At 42.5% G+C, this 23,744-nt stretch overlaps 1 protein-coding gene across 1 annotated transcript; it reads right to left on the bottom strand.

Moving 5' to 3' along the window:
* Positions 1-3,862: 3,862 nt before the first annotated feature.
* On the bottom strand, positions 3,863-15,110 carry LOC133367340 (vomeronasal type-2 receptor 26-like). The gene is made up of 6 exons (XM_061591442.1): positions 14,845-15,110; positions 12,258-12,435; positions 8,363-9,217; positions 6,689-6,916; positions 5,882-6,008; positions 3,863-4,758 (listed from the first exon to the last, which is right to left on the bottom strand). The coding sequence occupies exons 1-6, from the start codon at positions 15,108-15,110 to the stop codon at positions 3,863-3,865; spliced, it is 2,550 nt and encodes an 849-aa protein (XP_061447426.1).
* Positions 15,111-23,744: the final 8,634 nt, after the last annotated feature.

Genomic DNA, 23,744 nt, shown 5'->3' with positions numbered 1-23,744 from the left:
AGCCATCATAAATAAAGTTAATCACTCTAAAAACTTATGTGGAATAGCAAGAGATTTAAGGCTGTATCCCAATCTTTTCCTGAAATTCTCCGTTGGTGGAATCTGCACAACTTCCTTAGACAGTTTTTTTTCCAAGCAAGGAACCTGTCATACTACAGTCACATTCTCTAGTTGTTGTTGCCATTGCTAGGTTGTTCAAAGATTCCATTCCTCATAGAATGCCTTCTACTTCAACTATGAGTGTATTCTATAGCCGGATTGCCCATGCCTCCTACTCTGCAGAGGACACTTTTTAAAGCAGGACTGTGGAGTTGGAGTTGTGGAGTCGGAAGCAATTTTGGGTGGAGTCAGAGTCGGAGCCGGTAGAAATGTACTGACTCCGACTAAAAATAAAATTGATATTTTAATATTAATATGTTAATTTATTAATATTAATACATTAATATACACTTGCCATTTATGAAGGAGTCAGAGTCGGAGTCAGACAGTAGAAAAATTAATATACATTTGCCATTTATGAAGGAGTCGGAGTCGGACAGTAGAAAAATAGAGGAGTTGGAGTCAGACAGCAGAAAAATAGAGGAGTTGGAGTTGAAGGTTTGACATACCGACTCCACAGCCCTGCTTTAAAGGACTGTCAGAGGATGGCCCCCTATTTGAAGAAGTCCTCTGTTTCAGCCTTTCCCAACCTTTGGGTCCCCAGATGTTGCTGGGCCACAGTTCCCATAACTCTTGACCATTGGCCATGCTGGCTGGGGCTGATTGGTAGTCCAGCGACATCTGGGGAGCCGAAGGTTTGCAAAGGCTGCTCTTGGACTGCCTGGTCCATTTCAAAGAAAAAGCCCAATTTAGACTGGAGAGCTGGGGCCTCAAAGGTAGCAGATCAAAACACCTAGACGGCAGAGTGAGTCATATCACACAGGCCACACTCTTCGCCACAGTGATGTGCTGTGCTGTATTTCTACTTATACATATAGATGCAAAGCTAGAAATTTAAGTTGGAATATGCAAAATGTGGCAGAAATCTGTGCCCCTTTTGTCCTCTCTTTGGCTGATGTATTTCCTCTGTTTTGGGTAGAACATAAGTGACCTCCCTGGTGCTAACAGGGCAGTTTCCAAGACAGAGACGCAGAGAAACAGGATGTAACACAGAGTTGAGTTTTTAATGGGGTCAGGGTAGTGTTAGATCCAAACCCAACACGCAAGCTGTCCTGTTATCCCAGCTCACTTATTACACCCCGGGAGAGTGCGGAGCTGAGTAAATATGAACCCACTATCAGAGATCAAGCAACACAAAACAAAGCCTTTGCAAAGGGGACCCAATACTTACAAGCCAAAGCAGGTGAGCATGGGAACCGCGTTTATTGATAGATGGGGGTTTATATAGGCTTACCCCGAAGTTTACAGTATCATGTTCACGTCATAAAACATAAAGAAACAATTGCTAACTGCCATAGCTTTAGGACATATGTGAGAAACAAAAGGGGTACAGGAGAAGAACAAAGTGGAAACATTGCACTGTCAACTTGTCTACATATTTCACATGTCCTTGAGATAAGCACTATGCAGGAACGGACAAAGGCGTATGGGAAGAGGAGGTTCAGTTGCAACCGGGCGCCCTCTAACTCAAACACAGACATGGTATCATTATGTCTTGCATATCAAAAGGGAGGGATACAACTCGAGAGCTATGAGGGACAATAAAGCAGTCTTTAAACACAGACATTTCTGTGTGAAACATTTTGACAGCAATAAGCAAAGCCATAAGCATATATACGATATGAAATGCATAGTAGGGGAGTCTCCAGCGTAATCCGGCTTTTATTATATGAGCCACTGGAACGTCGGTAAGGGTCAGGTCACAAGGAAATAAATCTACGTTTTATACCGAAAGTCAGATAAATGCCACTTTGGTTCTATTTCTCATGAAGCCTAAGCTGGTTTAGGTAAGACCAGTGAATTATAGTTTTATTAACACTGGGGTTTCAATTTAAACACAACACTGGCACTGGGGGTTTCAATTCAAACACAACAGTAGTAACAGCTAGCATGAACATATTTGTAACGATCAGTTGTTTTCCTACATGAGGAGGTTTGAAAGCTCCTGTTCTGAATCGTTCAGTGGATCTTGATAAAGTCCAGAACCAGAAGGGGGAAAAAAGCTTTCCTTATGGGAGAACACTGACTTGTGCTTTCTGCGAGGGCCTCGAACCAAAAGGAAACAAATGTAACCAAAAGAAAATAAAAATGGCTGAGAGGCAGGGTGACTGAAGCAGGAGACAAGAAGAAGGGACTGGGGGTAAGTCAAAGGAAGGTCTGTTTTTGTAAACATCCACGGGTTAGAGGTGGATTGAAGAGAATGTGAAACATGGACAAGTCTCATGGGAAAAGGGCTAAACCATGGAACAGTCTTCTGGAGAAGGGACTGAACAGTTTGGGGATCCGCAAAGTGCCCAGTTGTGGGAAATAAGCAAACTGATGGGCATGACCTCCAATATAAAGGGTGGTGTAGTGGTTAAGGTGTTGGACTATGACCTGGGAGACCTAGGTTCAAATCCCCACATAGCCATGAAGCTCACTGGGTGATCTTGGGCTAATCACTGCCTCTCAGCCTCAGGGGAAGGCAATGGTATACCCCCTCTGAATACTGCTTACCATGAAAACCCTATTCATAGGGTCGCCATAAGTCGGGATCGACTTGAAGGCAGTACATTTACATTTTACCTCAACAATAAAATGGGACTGAAAGGCATAAATTAAAAAGAAGCACAAGTTGCCAGCCAGCGGCATGCATACCAATACAATCTCCCCTCTCCCCCCAACACAGTTGATGGATGGTCATGAGGGATTTTCTAGCTAATCAGAACCAGGTGACCCAAGTTCTCCCACCTTGGAAGTGGCTATGAAAGGCAAGTCTTAATCCAATTCTGTCAAATGGAGGTACAAACTAGGATTTTGTGGCACATGCCAGATGATGTTGCTGGACAACCCCATGCCTACCTGCTAGGGGAGGGTATCTAGAGTAAACTAATGTTGCTTCCTTTGTTGCTCTGCAGTGGCACCACTCTCACAGCAAAGCCGAAAGTATTCGTATGATTCTGGGGCACCTGCAGCATTCCAGTTGAAATGAGTTTATCGGAAAGACCTAACGGTCCCAGGCTACGGTCTGAAGGCACCTGAGGCCAGCATCAGGTCTGGTCAGTGCCTGGATGGGAGACTGCCTGGGCACCATATGTAAGCCTCCTTGGGTTTTCTATCATGAAAAGAAAGGCAGGGTATAAATGTAATAAATAAATAATGCAGAGTTTGATGGTTTCATTTTGGATTTACATTATACACCAAGATCCAACTCATAGTTAAGGGCAGAGTGAAAGCTCTGATGGGAAAACATGGTTTGAACTTGATATACAAACCATTGGTCCCATTAAACAATAACCAATATTAAGAATTGTATCTGAACTGAATAAAAGGGGGGAGGGGATTGCACCATTTTTTACCATCTCTGCGTCTCCAAAGCCATCTTGCCTCACAATGCTTCTGTGGCAGCAAGGGCAGCCATTCCCCTCACAGCAATGTCCCTGGAAGGGTGCTATATGGGGTGATGGAAGCCTGTTGAACCCTGGTGCATTACTGCTGCCTAATGGGGAGGCAAAATATGTTTTCAAGAGGGAATAAAGAGAAAGAAGCCTGCTGGCCATTACAAATGTAGTTTCCTCCATCCCTAAAAACCCAAACTGCCCATGTCCCCCAAAAGTGCCAAAATTCTCTCCTGACTTTTGCAGGAAGTTAATAGGACTAAGAAGATAAAGAGGTACTTTCTATTAACTGCATTGGGGCTTTCCAGTTTCAGATTTGTTCATTTTCATCTTCTTACTAGATGCACCCTGCTGTTCAGCTCAGGCTTTTTCACAATGATATAGCACTTGGGGAAAAATATACAGCCCAGTAACCCAGCACTGGAGGCCAAGATGGAGAAGATCTCCACAGCTACTGTGTATTTTTCTTTGGTGCTCAGGTAGGTTGGGACAAAGGTCAGCCAAACACTGCAAAAAACTAACATGCTGAAGGTGATGAACTTAGCTTCATTAAAACTGTCAGGCAACTTCCTAGCTAGGAAAGCCAGACTAAAGCTGACAATGGCCAGCAAGCACAAGTAGCTCAGGACACAATAGAACATGGTGACTGAACCTTCATTGCATTCTGATACAATGCACTCAGTCATTGAGTGCATGTCAAAATCTGGGAATGGGGGAGAGGTTGCCAGCCACACAGTACAAAGAACGGCTTGAATCAGGGAGCATGAAAGAACCACCGAAATGGCCAGTCTTTTCCCTACCCATCTCCTCATAACAGACCCTGGCTTGGTGGCCATGAAAGCTAAAATCACTATGGTTGTTTTGGCCAATATGCAAGAAACTGCCATGGAGAAGATGATGCTGAAAGCAGTTTGTCGAAGGAGACATGTCACCTTCTCTGGCTGGCCAATGAATAGCAGAGCACAAAGGAAGGAGAGCAAGAGGGAGATGAGGAGAGTGTAGGTGAGGCTTCGGTTGTTGGCTTTGACAATGGGACTATTGTTGTGTTTAATGAAGATCCCCAGCACCAAAGCTGCGGTGAAACAAAAGGAAAGAGCAAAAATGGCCAAACTAATTCCCAGAGGTTCTTCGTATGACAAGAAGGTTACGTTTTTTGGAATGCATAAATTCTGGCCGTGGTTGGCATATTGATCTTCTGGACATTGCAAACAGTCATCCATGTCTGAAAAGGAAAACAAGATTTTTTTTTTTGTACTTGGGTATGTTACAAATGGCCTTCCAAAATTCTCCATGCTATTTGTGGGTGATAAATGTGAATATGGTGGATATTGCAAATATTCCTTGGTGCCAAGGGAAACTCTCATCTCCCCCTACAGAAATAAAATATTTCTGAGAATTTTTGACTCACTTAATGTTGAATGAAATCCCATTGTTAGTTCATATTGGTGGATGAAGAGAACAGTGGACTAAGAGAAAAGGACTGGAAGGATTAGGGTCCAGCACAAGTAGCTCAGGACACAATAGAACATGGTGACTGAACCTTCATTGCATTCCGATACAATGCACTCAGTCATTGAGTGCATGTCAAAATCTGGGAATGGGGGAGAGGTTGCCAGCCACACAGTACAAAGAACGGCTTGAATCAGGGAGCATGAAAGAACCACCGAAATGGCCAGTCTTTTCCCTACCCATCTCCTCATAACAGACCCTGGCTTGGTGGCCATGAAAGCTAAAATCACTATGGTTGTTTTGGCCAATATGCAAGAAACTGCCATGGAGAAGATGATGCTGAAAGCAGTTTGTCGAAGGAAACTAAATTAAAACTGGATCCATAATGCAAGCTAAAATTCATTCCTGGCAAAACTGGGGAAGCTATTTCACCCAACATTCTCCATGGGGTAGCAAAATTCTCCAACAGATCAGGAGAAGCTTTCAAAAAGTGTCAAAATGATTTTGGATCAGCAGTACTTAAAAAGCTCTGAATGAGAACATGTCGCTCAAAACAAGGATTATGCACCATTCTCAAGCAGTTCTGCTTGCAAGAATCCACAGCAGATCCCTACCACCAAAGGCGTTTCCTTCCCCTAGAGAGCATAAAACAGGAGTTATTAATGTCCATCTACATCATATCTGTAAATGATGAAATCCTTCTTAATTTTGGTAGTATTTTGCTTTCTCTTTGAGAAGTTGGGTATTATTCACAAGAGCAGAGATGTGGGTATTATCAGCATCATTCAACTCTGAACAACATTTTAAAGATTAAGGGAATGAGTGTCTAAAAATTCTGATGTACAAATCATGGCTCAGAGCTAATTTGAGAAAACATTACAAATGACATTTCTTACCAGTCAGGTTGGAAATCTTCCCTTTGGGGCATGGAAGACAATCATAGCAGCAAAATGGTTCCCCTTCCTTCTTGGACTTGCTATAACCTGGATGGCAAAAGTCATTACACAGAGAAGGGGGCTGCACCTGTACATAAATGTATTTACATGATGATCATGCTGTAGAACTGCAATGTTTTGAGACTATAATGACAAAGGTTTGAGACCATTGTGTCTCCCGTGTCAAGTTAGGGTTCCCAGGTTGAGGGCCTGAGACTCCAAGAGGTCTTCTGAATCTTTAAAACTTGTGCAGGGGGAAGGGAGAATTCCACCTTGTGGTTTTTCCCATTACAGGGTTGCAAGAACACCTGCACTTGGCTGACTTTCTCTTCTCCTAAAGATTCAGGATCAGTCTCAGGCCCTGAACCTGGCAACCCTAGTCAAGATGGCATTGTATCTAGATAGCATAAGCCCTCTTCGGACTTTGGCTAATAGCCATTTCTCAAATCTTTTATATATCTGAGAAATGGGCTCTGGCAAACATTTCCACTCACTCTGGGATTTGGCCAGCATCATTCTAATCCAATGGAATCCTTTGAAATCTAATTTTCCATAATAACCAACCATTTGCCAGTTTTACTTGGATACATGTTGATTATTTTTCATCATGATGTAAAAGTATTACAAATCCTACATATCAGTACTTAGAGGTAAACTGTTTAGTATTAAATGGGACTTTCTCCTAAGTAGGTATGCAGAGAATTACAGCCATGGAGGCAAAACTTCACAAAGTCATTTTGTTTTCCATTGTTTCTTTACTGATTGTACCTGGTTAAATGCGCTGGGCCATATAATCTCATCCACCAAAACGCTCAACATTTTGTCTTTGGGGGCGATAGCGTCTACCTTTCCAATTTTGGCTCTAAGAAAGGACTGGTTTGGGAATGTCACCCAGTTGATAACATCAAATCCAGCTATTAATTCCCCATTTGGATCAAAGGAAACCTTTTCTCCAGCGCTGTTGTTAAATGAGACCCTTCTAAGGTAATAATAAAGCTAAATTGAAACAACAGAAAAGGCAAATAATATATAAGATGGTGCAAATATACGTTTATGATCTTCCACAAGCTACATTTAATGGTCCCCTTACAACATTGTCCATAGCACTCGTATTGGCCTCTGTCATCATATTTGTAATCTTCATCATTTTTAGCACCATCAACAGGATATATGAAAAGTCAGATAGGAACACAATGGGGGAAAATATCCTTGAGGTAAAGACAAAGCTAAGCCCTGGCTGCAGGTTTGCAAGTAAATGTCAGAAAGTAATTCAGTTGCCTGTGCTGGCTGGACAATATTACACTCTCACTGAAGGATCAGGTGCATGGTCTGGGGGATAGTCCTATATTCAGCTGTGTCACTGAAGACACAGGTGTCCTTAGTGACTTGGAGTGGCTTTTACCAGCTTTGCTGGTAAAACATCTACAACCATTCCTGGATTAGGACAGTTTAACCTGAATTGTCCATGCATTGGTAATCTCATGGTTGGATGACTGCAATGTGCTATATGTGGTGCTACCTTTGAGGTTGGTCCAGAGGCTGCAGCTAGTGCAGAACACAGTAGTAGGTGGCTTGTGGGGGTCAAACTACTATCAACATACAATACCTTATTCATGGGTTCTGTACTGGCTTCCAATCTGCTACCAGGCCAAATTCAAGGCTCTGGTACAAACATATAGGGGCCTATACAGCTTGGGCCCAGGTTACTTAAAACACCAGCTTACCCCTTACCTATCCAGAAGCTCACTACTTTTTGCAGGAAACTCTCTCCTTGAAGTCCCTAAAATACCATAAACCTGCTCCACCAACTCAGAGCAGGGCTTTCAGTGCTGGTGCTTCTGTTATGTGGAGGGCCATCCGAATTGAGATGTGTCTTTAAATGGCTTCAGTTGTTTTGGGAAAGTACAGATTCTAGGTGGACCTAGAATCTGTACTTTCTCAAAACAATTGAAGACATTTTAGTTTTGACAAACTTTTCCAGCTGGCTGAAGGGGTTTTTTGGGGGGGGGGGTGAGGACTTAAATCTCTGCCTTGGGGATTCATTTGTGGTGCATATAAAACTTCATTTTTTATAGTATTGTTTTTATTGTATGGATGTAAATCATCTTAACACATGTGGACAGTGGATGATGATGATATCTTAGGAAACACCAATAAACCTCCAGTGACCTTATTTCAAGGAACACCAAGTCTAGGGAAACATTATGCCCCTGAAAAGCCCAGCCCACTTCTCATTAGGATTCGGCCCTAAAATGTTTTTAGAAGTAAAGAGAATAAAAATATTATTGTTGTTGTCATTGCAAAACAAAAGCAAAGGCATGCTGGCATCAGCTCTTGCTGGCTTTCCTGGGGCTACTGGGCACTAGCATTTTCCCCCAACATGCCACATGCTGACAGCGGGCATGCATGAGGATTCCTGCATTTCTGTGCTCAGGAAATTACCTGCCCTGGCTGTTGCTTCAGAAACTCCTGAATCCCTCCTGCTGCCATTGGTCTGTTTTTGAATTTGAAAAAGTGCATGGATTGCAAAGCGTGTGCCACAGCATAGACTGCATTATAGACACTGTAGCTGTGGCTAGTCAGGCTCATTTCAAAAACAGACCTAGGGAGGCTCTCCAGCTTCTCGTCCCCAGTGCAAACTTTGCCACCCAGCTCATCTCCCTCAGAGTTGGGGAAGTAACAGTTAAATGCCATTTCCCAGAAGACCTTCCTAAAGGCATCTTTGTTTTCCAAAGTAGGATTTGTCATCTGAAGAAATTTCTGGAATCCTAAGACCTCTGTTGAGTGAACTGCTATGGATATAGCACCGTGGATGATATCTATGCCCCAAGTATTTTGAAAGGAGACTGATGTGAATTCCATCTCGGCTGACATAATCCAGACTTTTGCCTTCATTGATATGTTCTCATATTCTGAAACCCGGGGAAACATTCTCAAAAATATCATAGTATGAATTTCAGCATGTAAGACCACAGTATTGGCAGTACTATCCATAATAACCTTGAATGTTTCAAACCACTTTGACACCATGTCATGAACGTCAGTGGCGATATAGAAGATTGGTAAAGGTGTTATGAAATCAAAGCAGATACCATTCTGAGAAAACTCAGGAAGCACAGTCTGTAGAAACCTCTGTCCATTGTCATCATTTCTAAAGACCACCCCAATCCATGTCCACCTGAAAAACAATAGCAATTGGAGAATCCCTGTATACTGGTGATCCACACTAGGAAACATCCTCTGGAAGAAAGCACCTTGGGTTTGGTCATTCATCACCGGAGCAGAGCCATATCCGAGCTAGAAGGAAAATAAGGTGATGGGAAATAGGATTTCCAAAATTCTTTCTATGTCTCTGTGATGTTCCTATATATTAGTGTATATATGGTAAGTGCTGGTTGTTTAGAGTATACATGGTAAGTAGTGAAAGAGGAGGGGGAGTGAATGGGCAATAGAATGCTTGATGATTGGCTGAATGTTTAAAATGGCTGACAGTATAAATGAAAGGATGACAGGTAAATCTGGGTGAATGTGAGGTGGTGAATTGTGGAATCTGGGGGGAGAAGAGAAAGAGTGGATTGCTTGGTGGGGTTTGAGAGAGTTGTTTGCCAGGAGAGAGTGAAGAAGGAGGGGGGTGGAGTTCAGATTAGTATTGAGTAAAACCATATGCTTATGTGCCTTAAGAAGAAATCTTGTTAATCTTGTTAGCTTTGTTATCTGTAATAAATACTTAATTTGGTTTACCAAAGGCCTGATCCTTGGCTGGGGTTTCACAGACCAGAAGGGAGGGTAAGGTAATGACCAAGGCTGAAGGGGAACTGTAACAAATGGTGGCAGCGGTGAAGAGAATAACAATACCAGTATTCAGAGTCTCTGGGAATACTAGTATTGGGACGTTACTGGTGGTTGCCTAGCAGGGGGATCTGCTGAGATCTGTGCTAGAGCGGATAGGTAAACCATAAGAGAGTGCGGTCCAGACTGGTGGAGTCCCTGGTGGTGCCTAGAGACAGGCAGTAACCACGAGCAGGTAGGAACCTGACAGGGAGAGCCAGGGAAGGACGCATCACTTGTGGTGTCAGTAGCGGTGGGATACGAACAACAGAGAATCCAGATACGAACCAAAGAGAGTCCCAAAGACACGTGGTGACAAAGGAGACTAGGGCACAGGTGTTGGCTGTAGCAGTGAGATACGAATACTAGACAATCCCTAATAGTTGTGTGGCAAACAGAAATAGCAAAACAAGATTTCTTGTGACAGTGACTGGCAAAGAGTGTGTGGCAAAGAGTGAGTGAACTCAAACACCATGGCTGAATACATAAAAATGAAAAGAGAGGAGCTGGTGGAGAAATGCATAACATTCAATTTACCTCACAAGGGTAAAGGGGTAGATGAATTGAGGGTAGCACTTATAGGATTTGCAACTGCCCAGCAAAAACAACCTGTCAGAGAAGAGACCCCAGAAGGATATTTAAGCAATCCCGCTTATATAGAGTACTTGAGAGAGAAATTGAGGATGGAGGCCTTAAGAAAAGCAGGCCTCACAATAAAAGCTAAGAAATGCCAGTTTGGACTAAAGGAAGTAATCTATTTAGGACATAAGGTGGGGAGTGGGAAAATCACCCCCTTATGGAGCAAGGTGGAGGCAATACAAGCGTGGCCGATCCCCTTAACCAAAAAACAAGTAAGGGCATTTCTGGGTGTGGCTGGTTTTTATAGGAAGTTTGTGAGAAATTTTGGGGAAATAGCAACCCCCTTGCATGAATTGACCAAGAAGAAGTGTTCTGAGCGTGTGGTATGGACGGATGAATGTCAGAAGGCTTTTGATCTGCTGAAGGAAGCCTTGTGCCAAGGACCCATATTAATAGCACCAGACTATGAGCAACCATTCATCGTGGCTACAGATGCGTCAGACCTCGCGCTGGGAGTCGTCTTGCTACAGGAGAGAGAAGGCACCAGACATCCAGTGGCGTACCTGAGTCGCAAGCTGACGCCGAGGGAGAAAAACTATTCGTCGGTCCAGAAGGAGTGCCTAGCGGTCGTGTGGGGACTGAACAAGTTGCGCCCATACGTGTGGGGATGAAGATTCACAGTGACTACGGATCATCGGGCCTTGTTATGGTTGCAGACTATGAAAAACCATAACACTATGCTGCAGAGGTGGTCCTGGGCCCTACAGGACTATCAAGTGGACTTCCAGTTCATCAAAGGCAAGGACAATGTACTGGCCGATGGACTTTCCAGGCAAGTGGCTGGGACTGCAGTGACGTGACCAGACAGAGGAACAAAGAAAGACATTTTCCCCATAGAGACTTTTATTTGTTAACGCGATGTATAAATCCTGGAACAGGAATAATACTTTGCTGTTGTTTAAGGGGGGGGAAATGTGATGTTCCTATATATTAGTGTATGTATGGTAAGTGCTGGTTGTTTAGAGTATACATGGTAAGTAGTGAAAGAGGAGGGGGAGTGAATGGGCAATAGAATGCTTGATGATTGGCTGAATGTTTAAAATGGCTGACAGTATAAATGAAAGGATGACAGGTAAATCTGGGTGAATGTGAGGTGGTAAATTGTGGAATCTGGGGGGGAGAAGAGAAAGAGTGGATTGCTTGGTGGGGTTTGAGAGAGTTGTTTGCCAGGAGAGAGTGAAGAAGGAGGGAGGTGGAGTTCGGATTAGTATTGAGTAAAACCATATGCTTATGTGCCTTAAGAAGAAATCTTGTTAATCTTGTTAGCTTTGTTATCTGTAATAAATACTTAATTTGGTTTACCAAAGGCCTGATCCTTGGCTGGGGTTTCACAGACCAGAAGGGAGGGTAAGGTAATGACCAAGGCTGAAGGGGAACTGTAACAAATGGTGGCAGCGGTGAAGAGAATAACAATACCAGTATTCAGAGTCTCTGGGAATACTAGTATTGGGACGTTACTGGTGGTTGCCTAGCAGGGGGATCTGCTGAGATCTGTGCTAGAGCGGATAGGTAAACCATAAGAGAGTGCGGTCCAGACTGGTGGAGTCCCTGGTGGCGCCTAGAGACAGGCAGTAACCACGAGCTGGTAGGAACCTGACAGGGAGAGCCAGGGAAGGACGCATCACAGTCTCCCTTCAATAGCATTCCATGGACAGAGGAAGGGTGGAGTTGTCCTCTCCATTCATAACTCTGAACTGACCTAATAAAAAGGATTCTTCTTCTTTGTCAGGATTTGCCCTTTGAGCAGGATTTGTCCTGTAAGAAATGCTTCTAGAATGCCTCTTTCTATCTCCAAAACAAAAAAGTCCATCTAAAAGACAACAGAAGAATTAATGGCTTAAAGTTCTATGCTTTTTTGAACACATCTTACCTGTGGGATATTGTAGATAAACAGAATGGTTGCCATGAAAAGACACACATCTGAGTCAGGACCACCAATGACAGCTACAGCATTATCCTGCACATCACACTTGTAGTTTGGAATGAATCTGCCACGTGTGGAGAGAAGTTCCAGTGAGGCCAGATAGGTCTCTCTTGCAGTGAAATGGCTGTTATAGATATCGAAGCCCAAGGAGAGATTGGGTAAGATGTGGAGATTTTCATTGATTTCCTTTACAGCAAATGCAAAGGCCAGGATGTGCTGGTAAGTCTGAGTCATGAATCTGCAAAAAGATTTCCATGCTGCATCAGAGTGCCTCTGCTTTGGAATGCAGGAATAGTTTCATTTCCATTCAATGGATGTTTAGCATATCTGAATTTTACACTCAAAATGCCATTATTTGGAAACCACACCTGCACATTCATGTGCAATGTTTTAAACCCAGCTTTGCATGTATAGTGTTGCATTGATATCGACATATATTTTTGGATTTGTGGCTTCTCTTGTGCTGGTATTTTCTAATAATGCCTATAAGAGTGAGCTGCTCTCACAGGGTGGGGTGTCAAAATTGATGGCAGGCATCCACATGGCTTAGGAAGCGGACATGTGATGGACAGGTAATCCATGTTGCACTGGTTTCAAGAGAAATCTGAAAGGGAGATGTGTAATACCTTGGGAACAGCATCTTTAGTTGAGGGAGTTATGTAGCATTTCACGGACTGCAATAAATGAGCAAGTGTGTGTTTCAATAGGAATGTTTGTGTATGCTCTACTACTATTGCAATTACTAATACTACTACTTCAGCTATTGTAACTTCTAAATACTAGGGTCCTGCATTCTCTACTTCTCTAACCAGTTCTTCAAGCAGCCAAGGCAGAGAAAATGTACATCAGGGGATTCTTAACCTGTGGATTCTTAAAGGAGGCCGTGAACCAGGTGTAAAAAAGTTTTCCTTGGATTTCCTTCCTGTTAATTTGAAAAGGTTGTGTGGATGTATTAGTGTTTATGTGCATTTTTCTGAGAGTGTGTCCATAGTTTATCAAATTCTCAAAGGGATTTGTGACCCAAAAAGGTTAAGAACCACTGCTCTGAATCAACCTAACAGATAGGTTTATCTCACTCTGCTACTGAAGATGACATAAACTCTACCAAGAATAATCAAAACATCTACCAAAGACCTTAGATGTAGACATTTGATGAAAAAGCAAACATACATGAAAAACCATAGAACATGCAATGGAATACCTTTCCAGAACAGAATAACCAACACAATCAGGGTCCAAAAATTATACACTGCCAATGGAATATGCAATGCCAATCAGTCAGTTCAACCCTAAATAGCAAATATAGCCTTCACTGAGTTCTTGAGAATAACAAGGAAATTCTGTAGTGGAAGGAAATTCTGACACCAGGTTTACAGTGCAGTCCTATACCAACTTACCTAGCAGTAAGCCCCACTGAATTGTGAAAATATGTGCACAGACTTATGCTTATATTTAGAATTATATAACTTTTATATCTTTCTATCTCTTAAGTGTGTTTTTTCTGGATTATGTATTTATATGTATTTCAATATAGTAACAATAATTAAATCATTGTTTCCACAAGACAAGATATTATTTTAGGATGAGCAAAGTAACTAAAATGCCAACTATAACAGATGCTGCAATATACCTCATGCATAATATTATAAAACCTGAGAATAAATGTCTGCATCAATAGATCTCAAAACCTAGCCACACATATAAATGACGTCTGGAACTCATGACAATTTATTTAGTATTCCTATCAATGTGACCCACACGAGTTCACTGAAATACCCTAAATCAGGAATCGCTAACCTGTGGTCCTCAATACATTGCTGAACTCCAATCATCCCTAGCCACTGGCGGTCCTGACTGCAGCTGTTCTTCAGCAACATCTGGAGGACCACAACTTAGCCACCCCTGTCTTCAAGCAACAGACAGAGACATTACAGGTGCCATGATTCCAAATCAATACATTGCATTGAGAAAGGCTGTCATTTCACAGATTTGATATATTACAGGATGTTCTTAAACAATGATTGGCAGTTGGAGGAGAATGCTTTGGATATAAGCACTGGAATTACTAAGGACTACTACTACTTCTACTGCTACTACTACTACTACTACTACTACTAATAATACAAAGATAATAAGAGATGGAATCCCAGTCACTCCATCCCAGGATAATCGATCATCCAGACGAAGAATATTAGCTGGAAAGATACATGGTATGATTACAACTAAAAACTAACAAATGTTATTATAGCATAAAGTGGACTTAATCAGATGTAAACTCTGATCCATGAAAGCTTGTGCCAGAGTACATTAATCTTGACTAGTTCTGCTGCAGCACAAAATCACCCTGCTGAACTGGGGAAAGGAGCAGCAATGGGAAAAACACATAGGGAAATAAATCTTCCTTAGGAGGAAATCTGTACAAGGACATGCTGTACCAGTCTGCAGGTGATATGCAAAATTGTTGCAGCAAACATAATTTGCTGCAAAACAGCTTCATCTTCTGAAAAATGATATAACTGAAAAATCCGTTTACACGAGTTCATCAAGGAGTTCATGAGAAGGATGTCTTTTGAAGTCTACAGGGTTGGAAAATGTGTAGATCTGAGAAATGATGCCAGCAATGATGAGGCGTCCTGACTGATAATACTTGTGCTTAGTGAGAAGAGGGTCACTGATATTACACTGAGCAACAGGAAGACCCCACACAGCCAGAGGCAGTAGCAGCAATACCAACAGCATGAATAGTATCACCTTGTACAAACATCTTTTCTCCGGACACCAGTTCTCCTGTTCCTTCATTCTCATTCAATTGTCCCTGCAAAGCACAACCTAACATGAATGGCCACTCAGTTCACAGCCAGGACTATACAGTGTAAAGTACCAGCAATCAGAGTGATGGACCCCCGTCAGTCTTTAGCCTCTGTTCTGAATGGTACAGGGGATATTAATAGCATCCATCAGTCCTGGGTTACTGTTTTCCTAGTTGTTACTGAAACTCCCTTCGGAGTTAGAGAAGAAGTAGAAGTAATCGTGGTAAATATGATAATTACTAAATAGGTAATCACCAATACAGAATGACAGGTTCGTTGCTGGAAAAAAATAAACACCACAAGTTTATAATATTTTATCATAGGGTTCTTCTGGTCCTCCTGAATGGGAAGTTTTATGCATTATTTTGGTTGGCCCTAACAAAGGCATTGCCCAATGGCAGATTTTAAAACAACTAGTTGAAATCCTTGCTAGTGGTAGCCATTACAGACAACCCTCTTGGCAAACTGCAAACCACAGTACTACAGTCTTTCAGCGCTATTAGACACATTTGCTGACATATGTTGGAAAAAAAGTTGCACAAGGTCTTCATGAAGGTGTAATGTCTGTTTGTTTTAACTATGGCTAGGGATAGGGTAGAAATTTTATTCCGTTTCCATTTAAAGCTGAATCTATCAGATTTGCACTTTCCAAAGCAATACGAGAATCAAACCACAGCCATCCTTCAACATTTACACTTATCTGAAGTTTTCGATGCAGTTGCCCAACTAAACAATGTTTACAAAAATGCATATATCGGGGAAATGTGCATAAAACACACATATTAGTGAAAATATCACATAAAATCATTGTATTAGGAGAAATTGCTTGCAAAAATATGTACATCAGACAAAAGCACATTAAATGTGTTTAGTAGGAGAAATTCTCAGTAAAATGCTGATGAAAACTCATGAAGACTTTTAACAAAAAAAAGAATTGCATATTGCTGCAGAGATGTGGAGAACCGAATGGAAAAAATGGAAAAATGGGAAAAGGTGGGAACCAAAATTAACAGACTCTTCCATCACTAGCAATAGCTTCCAGTATGTCACTGTTTTCGGGTGGAAGTCCATCACATACTGGCAAATTTAGGTTGTGCAACTAAAGCTGATTTGGAGCTTTTGTGCAACAAACCCCTTCTCCACGAGATCAGACTTTTTGCAGTAGGGAAGGTGATGGGAAAATGCACTACGCAGTGTGGGACAGCATGTGCTTTGACACAATGTTATCTAGCATCCCTGCAAACAAATCAGAATGAATACTCAATAAATAGCCAATGTCATCTGCAAACAAACCAGGAGGAATGCTCAACAAACAAACCATGTGGAAGCTCTCTAAGAAGGGTTATCCTGCATTAAAGTTATCCTTGTACAACCTTGAATTCCTCCAAAGGCTCTTCCTTTAGCAGAGGGAAAGGTTTCTGCAATTACTTTCAACAAGTAGATTGTTTTGTTGCATTGGGGAGCTGTTTTTTTTTTTTTTAAAAAACAACAACTAAGAGGAGCCTTTGCTAGATCTCATGGCTGTATGCTATAGCCAGCATGGATTTTTTCATGTTCCACAATGTTTAATCGAAAATACTCCCCTGCTGCTTCCCAAAAGCTAATTTTAAAACAAAATATTACAAAACGTATAGCCCTGAACTCAGAAACGCTAGCTTAACAACCCTCTTTCATGGCAATACACAAAAAACCTAGAGTTCAAAGTCTAAAACAGTAAAAAAAAATCAGACCTCTGTTGGACTGTTTGTCAACGATCCCATAATTTGTTGAAATTAATTAAAAATCAGCCATATTTACAGAGTACACATAATCCTGTGACTGACTTTGCCCCTTACTCTGACATTCATCTTCTGCAGTTTCAATTTTAAAAAATCCATGGCTGATTTTCAATTAAAGATAATTAACTTTGGCTTCTATGATAAGCACAGCCATGCTCAAAAGGAACCAACTGTCAGCATTATAAAAGCCAGACTAACAGCGGTTTCGCTTGGCTAATCAGGGGGCCACACCCACACCAGACTTTTTTTCACTTTAAACAGTCATGTCTTCCCCCAAAGAATCCTGGGAAATGTAGTTTGTGAAGGGTGCCGAGAGTTCTTAGGAGACTCCTATTCCCGTGACAGAGCTCCAGTGGCCAGAGTGGTTTAACAGTCTTCCCCTTTTCTCAGAGAATTCTGGGGGCTGTAGCTGTGTGAGGGGAATAAGGCATCTCCTAACAATTCTCAGCACCCTTCACAAATGACACTCCCAGGATTCATCTTATATTAAGCTACAGCCCATCCCCATGCTATCCAGTGTTAACCCCAACATTTAACTAGTATTAAGACAACAAACCACAACTAGTTCTGAAAATGGGTATGTTATGGCTGCACAGGCCAATGGTGAAAATGTGGCTCATTAAAACAGGAGACTTGCATGAGAGGGAGCCCCAACAATTTGTGAGAGAGGGGGGAATCCTGAGCAGAGAGAAGATTGTGCTCTTTGCTGTGGTCCTCATCATCTACTTGTTCACTGTTATGGGGAACCTGGTAATCATTATCCTGGTGCTGACTGATTCCAGACTTCATATGCCCATGTACTTCTTCCTGATGCACCTCTTCAGCCTGGAGAACTGTTAGGTCACCAGCACCTTGCCCCAGAGACTGGCTCACCTTGTGTCTGGAAACAGTACCATCTCCTTCACCCGTTGCATGGTCCAGATGTACATGGCATTGTCCCTAGGCTGCAATGAATGCTTTCTGGTGGAGGCCATGGCCTACGACCTCTATTTGCCCTTCTGTAATCCCTTAGTCTATGCTGTTCTCATGAGCAAGTGATGCCAACTTCAGGGGGCTTCAGCCTTCTGGGCTGGTGACTTCCTCATTGCTATTGTTGTGAGTTTTGGGGGGTTGTAATGGATAATTTAAGGATTTATAACTTGTGCCGATGTGTTCTAAAGATGCCTATAAACAGGCTTCCATGTGACTTAAATATTGGACATTTTCTGGACAGGTAATCCAATTCATGCTGATTTCAAGATAAATCCTAACTGGAGCTGTGTACTACCTTATTGACAAAATATTAGGCTATGAGCGGTGGTGACATAAATGCTTCCAATAACGATAAAAGCATCTACCAAAGGCATTAGATACAGATCTGTGGTGGGGAACCTCCAGCCCACCAGGCCCCCTTATTAGGCTTGCAAGGCCATTTTGGCCTAGTCATACCACCTGCCCTGCACTGACATCAAACAAACAGTGGCTATACCCGACATTGATGTATTCCTTATGCATAGCCTTATGGCAGTGAAAAAACATGTCTAAATCAATCGATCTCAGAATCTACCAAGAGATATGAAGGATGTCCACATTAATTCATTAAGTACTCCTTTCATGATTACTCCGATGAGTTATTCCAGATACACCAATACTGGCCCTCCAGCCACGGAGCACCAGGGAAGGGAGAGACAAGGCAGTGCAATGTCAGCACATATATGTGGACTCTGATGTATACAGAGTGTGATCACTGCCTAAGCCTCTGCCAAGTGCCACTCAAACTCTCTGTATCTTTGGTACCCACCCAGCCCACCTTCATTTGCAATCCAGGATTATTCAAGTTGCTTTGAGGCTCAGTAGGATTTTTGATTTTTTTTGCTAGTCCAAATATTGGCCTTGCTGAGTGGGATTTTTCACTTACTCCAGGGGTTCCCAATCTGTGGTGAGTTTCATTCAGGTGGTCCGTGGCATGTCTGTGGTTATGTGGCTGAAGATAGGTGATGGCACACCCATTGCATTAAATAGTCATATTGATTTTTAATGGTTCTCTTATTGCTTCTTTTCCTTCATATATGGAATTCTATGGGATTTGAATTATAATGCAATAAATGACAACATATAAGAAATAAAAGAACCAATGAAAACCCATTAAAGGTCATGCAGCATCAAGGAGAGTGTATTACAATTGCTACAACAGGCAGAAAAATCATTAAGTGATCCGCCAAGACTCAGCAATTTTCAAATGGTCTATGGGAAAAACAGTTTGGGAACCGTTCACCTATTATTTACTGGATGTCTATGGGCATTAAAGGCCTACAGAGTCAATGTGTTTAAACAGGTAAATTTGTCACATTTATGTAAGAAGAGTCAGGAAACATGACTAGGAAGGATGAGATCAGTTGACCATCTTTGAGGATAATGAGCGTTTCTGGGATCTGTGGATTGAATATGGAGCATCTTTAGGCTAACCTACATTACCTGCTTAGAGTTATGGGGCTCCTGTAGGTGTCAGGAAGGCAGACCTCCATATTGTTACTGTAACAAGGCCTTGCTGCATACATTAGATTTTTAAAGATGTGGTCAGGGTGATACATGTTAGCATGGAGGTATTTGTAGTGATCTGCTGGGCTCCTATATATGAAGTCTGGAGGTGTCCTCTGTAAACTAAACCATGATATCTAGGAAGTTAACACTACTGTTGGATAAGGAGTGGAAATAGTCAGGTTGATGGTGATATGTGTGTGGGGGGGAGGTTAAAACCTGGTGAAATTTCTTGAGTGACTCAGACTCTTCACCATGTGTACAAATTAAGATAACCTCATCAATCTATCTGAGGTATATAAGTGGGCCCTGAAAATAACCAGCCAGAAAATATTGCTCTGCCATGAAAATATTAGCATTGTTAAGGGCCATGCATGTGCCCATTATGACACCATAGATTTACAGTTTGTCCATGAATTTAAACTATTTTTGAGTTACCCTTACAATGTGTGGGCAATAGCAATAAGCTTCTTTGTCAGGAATCACGTGGGCCACTTTGACAGATGGACGGGACTGCCCACTTGCTAATATTTGATATAATTATGTCATGTGACGAATTCAAAGGGACCCCTTTGAATCAGCAGATTAGCACTGCAAGCACACCTTCTTGCTGTAACTTATGACCAGCTGACCAAAAATTGGGAGCTCACATTTAGTTTCCAATAGTTTCTTTGGAAATTTGTAAGAAACATTGGCATCCTTACTGGACCCGAACTGACATCAAACATGACAGATGCTGGGGAGATGAGTGTGGTTTGGGGAAAATGGCCTCACAGACCAAACTGGAACCCATGCCAGACCCATGGGCCAGAGTTTCCTCACCCTACCATACAATGATTCAGCATCTAAATTTGGTGGGATGGTTCCTTTAAGGGGGAAGACAGTAGTGCCTTGAAGGTAACAGATTTTTGATGTGACCTAGTTTGGGTTTGTAACTACAGTGAAGGCAACACACTAGGGCTGTGCACTAGAACTGGCCAAGGCCTGAGCCAAATCAGGCCCATATGGAGGGATTTGGGCCTTGGCCAAGTCAGGTTAAGAAAGCCACAAATCGCTGCAGGTCGAGTTGGATGGCCCAGAGCATTCCAGAGCAGTTGGGGGTGGAGATCAGGCAGGAAGGAATGGGAGGCGGACATCAAACTGGAAAACCTGCGGAAAGACTGAGACTCACCTGCTGTGTTTTCCTGGGAAAAGGTAGGCCCAACTCCATGGCTCTCCTTGCCTGAGGCCCATCCTGTAGGATCAATGCCTCCTCTGAACAGCTGTTGAGCAGAGGCATTGATTCTACGCAGTGCGGGTGCTGCTTCTGGGAGGAAGGGTGGGATAGAAATTTAATAAATAAAAATAAAGTAGATAAGCTACTTTCCTTCAGGATTGAGGCCTCTGCTGAAAAGCTGTTCAGTGGAAGCATCAATCCTGTGTGGTGCTGGTGCTTACTCCCAAGCAGCTTTCCTTCACCTCTCAGGATTTACCCCTGCTCTTGGTTGGGAGGTCAGGAGCAAATGCAAAGTTTCCTTGCCCTCCTGCTGCCCATGTATGTAATTATATATTTTTAAAAATCCTAATCAAACATTAGCTTTATCCCCAATCTTATTTGGGACTGGCTCTGAGGCGGAGCAGGTGGTCCTTGGGTGAACCAGGGCTGGTCAACCTGATCCCCCACCTAAATCAGAGTCAAGGCACAGATCGAAATCATAATTCCAGGGCATGGACTGAGAGCATATGTTACAAAAAAGTTGTTGGAACTAGCGCCTTGAATTGTATGATGGCACATAAACATATTTAACCAAATCAACAACTGATGTCTGTTGAATCTAGACTATTGAATTCAGGCCCTATGTAGCTGTCAGAAATGTAATAGATTTGTATATGTTAAGGGTTAATTTCCCTTGGGAACACTGACACCTCTCTAAAGGCTATAGGCTATTTACTTTATGACTTAGCACCTCCATTTTACAGCGGAAGGCCTGTGTATCCTCCATCCCAGCATGAAAGCTCATCACTTTCTCAGGGATGGCCCACTGAAGACCGTAAGTATGCTTGGCCTGCTAACCCATTGCAAGCTGGATGCTAGCCAATCAGACTGTGAAACCTGTAGTATTACCATATATGGAGTTCTTCCTGTAACTTGTTTACTTGAGGTTATAAAAGCTGGAGAACAAAGAAGGGTCGTCGTCACATATCACCCACCTATCCAGCATACTTTTTAATAAACCTGTTTTTGTAGTTTTACTTCCAAACTGCTGTCCAGTGTCTTTTCCATTGACCAGAGCGAGAGACGAACAGTTTTTCTTCTAACATATACAACTTCTTAGTGGGGTTCTAAACACGGGCACACAAGAAGGTTTTTGAAAAAGAATTATTTGCACAGATCAGTGGACAATGAGTAAAATGGTTTTGTGGGATGAAGCACCAATATAAGCATGTATTAGATAATTAGAAATTATCTCATCTATAGCATCACAATAATAATAATAGTAATAAAATTTTATTTTTAGGCCGCCTATCTGGCTGAATAAACAGCCACTCTAGGCGGCGTACATAATTAAAATTTAAAATACACATATAAATACAATCATAATATGTTCAATTTACCCACATCTATACACTGTAGAATTAAAATTAACTAGTGATTCTGTATGCCCGCTGAAACAGCCATGTTTTTAGTCCTTGGCGGAAACCTGCCAAGGAGGGGACATGGCGTAGGTCGTATGGCAGAGAGTTCCAGAGGGCGGGGGCCACAACCGAAAATGCCCTCTCTCTGGTCCGTACCAGTCTAGCTGTTCTAACTGGTGGGACCGAGAGAAGGTCTTGAGAGGTTGATCTCGTCAGGCAGCATACTTGGTGATGCTGGAGGCGCTCCTTCAGATACCCTGGACCGAAACTGTGTAGGGCTTTAAAGGTTAACACCAACACCTTGAATTGGGCTCGGTAAACAACTGATAACCAATGCAGATCTTCAAGCACTGGGGTGATGTGATCCCGCCGGCGGCTATTCTTAATCAACCATGCCGCCGCATTCTGCACCAGCTGTAATTTCTGGACCGTCTTCAAGGGTAGTCCCACGTAGAGCGCATTACAGTAGTCTAGGCAAGAGGAGACCAGGGCATGCACTACCCGCGGGAGCAGATGAACTGGAAGATAGGGTCGCAGCCTCTGTATCAGATGTAATTGATACCAAGCTGTCCGGCTCACTGCTGATACCTGAGCCTCCATGGACAGCTGGGAGTCAAGAATGACCCCGAGGCTGCGAACCTGGTCCTTCAGGGGCAAACTAACCCCATTCAGCACCAGGTCAATATCTCCTAATCTTCTCTTGTCTCCCACCAACAGTACCTTGGTCTTGTCAGAGTTCAGTTTCAGCCTGCTACCTCCCATCCATTCACTTATGGACTCCAGGCACTTGGAGATAGAGCTGAGTGTCATCCGCATATTGGTGGCACTGCAGCTCAAATCTCCTGATGATGGCCCCCAGCGGCTTTACAATGAAACGAAAGCACAGTATGTTTGAATACTATCCTGAAACCTATGATTCCAAGCCATCATAAATAAAGTTAATCACTCTAAAAGCTTATGTGGAATAGCAAGAGGTTTAAGGCTGTATCACAATCTTTTCCTGAATTTCTCCGTTGGTGGAATCTGCACAACTTCCTTAGACAGTTTTTTTTCCGAGCAAGGAACTTGTCATACTACAGTCACATTCTCTAGTTGTTGTTGCCATTGCTAGGTTGTTCAAGGATTCCACTCCTCATAGAATGCCTTCTACTGCAACTATGCGTGTATTCTATAGCCGGACTGCCCATGCCTCCTACTCTGCAGAGGACTCTTTAAAGCAGGACTGTGGAGTTGGAGTTGTGGAGTCGGAAGCAATTTTGGGTGGAGTCGGAGTCGGAGCCGGTAGAAATGTACTGACTCCGTCTAAAAATAAAATTGATATTTTAATATTAATATGTTAATTTATTAATATTAATACATTAATATACACTTGCCATTTATGAAGGAGTCGGAGTCGGACAGTAGAAAAATAGAGGAGTTGGAGTCGGACAGCAGAAAAATAGAGGAGTTGGAGTTGAAGGTTTGACATACCGACTCCACAGCCCTGCTTTAAAGGACTGTCAGAGGATGGCCCCTATTTGAAGAAGTCCTCTGTTTCAGCCTTTCCCAACCTTTGGGTCCCCAGATGTTGCTGGGCCACAGTTCCCATAACTCTTGACCATTGGCCATGCTGGCTGGGGCTGATTGGTAGTCCAGCGACATCTGGGGAGCCGAAGGTTTGCAAAGGCTGCTCTTGGACTGCCTGGTCCATTTCAAAGAAAAAGCCCAATTTA

This window comes from Rhineura floridana, chromosome 11 (genome assembly GCF_030035675.1).
Source record: "Rhineura floridana isolate rRhiFlo1 chromosome 11, rRhiFlo1.hap2, whole genome shotgun sequence".
Lineage (NCBI taxonomy): Eukaryota > Metazoa > Chordata > Lepidosauria > Squamata > Rhineuridae > Rhineura > Rhineura floridana.
This window is presented reverse-complemented; position numbering and strand designations above follow the sequence as displayed.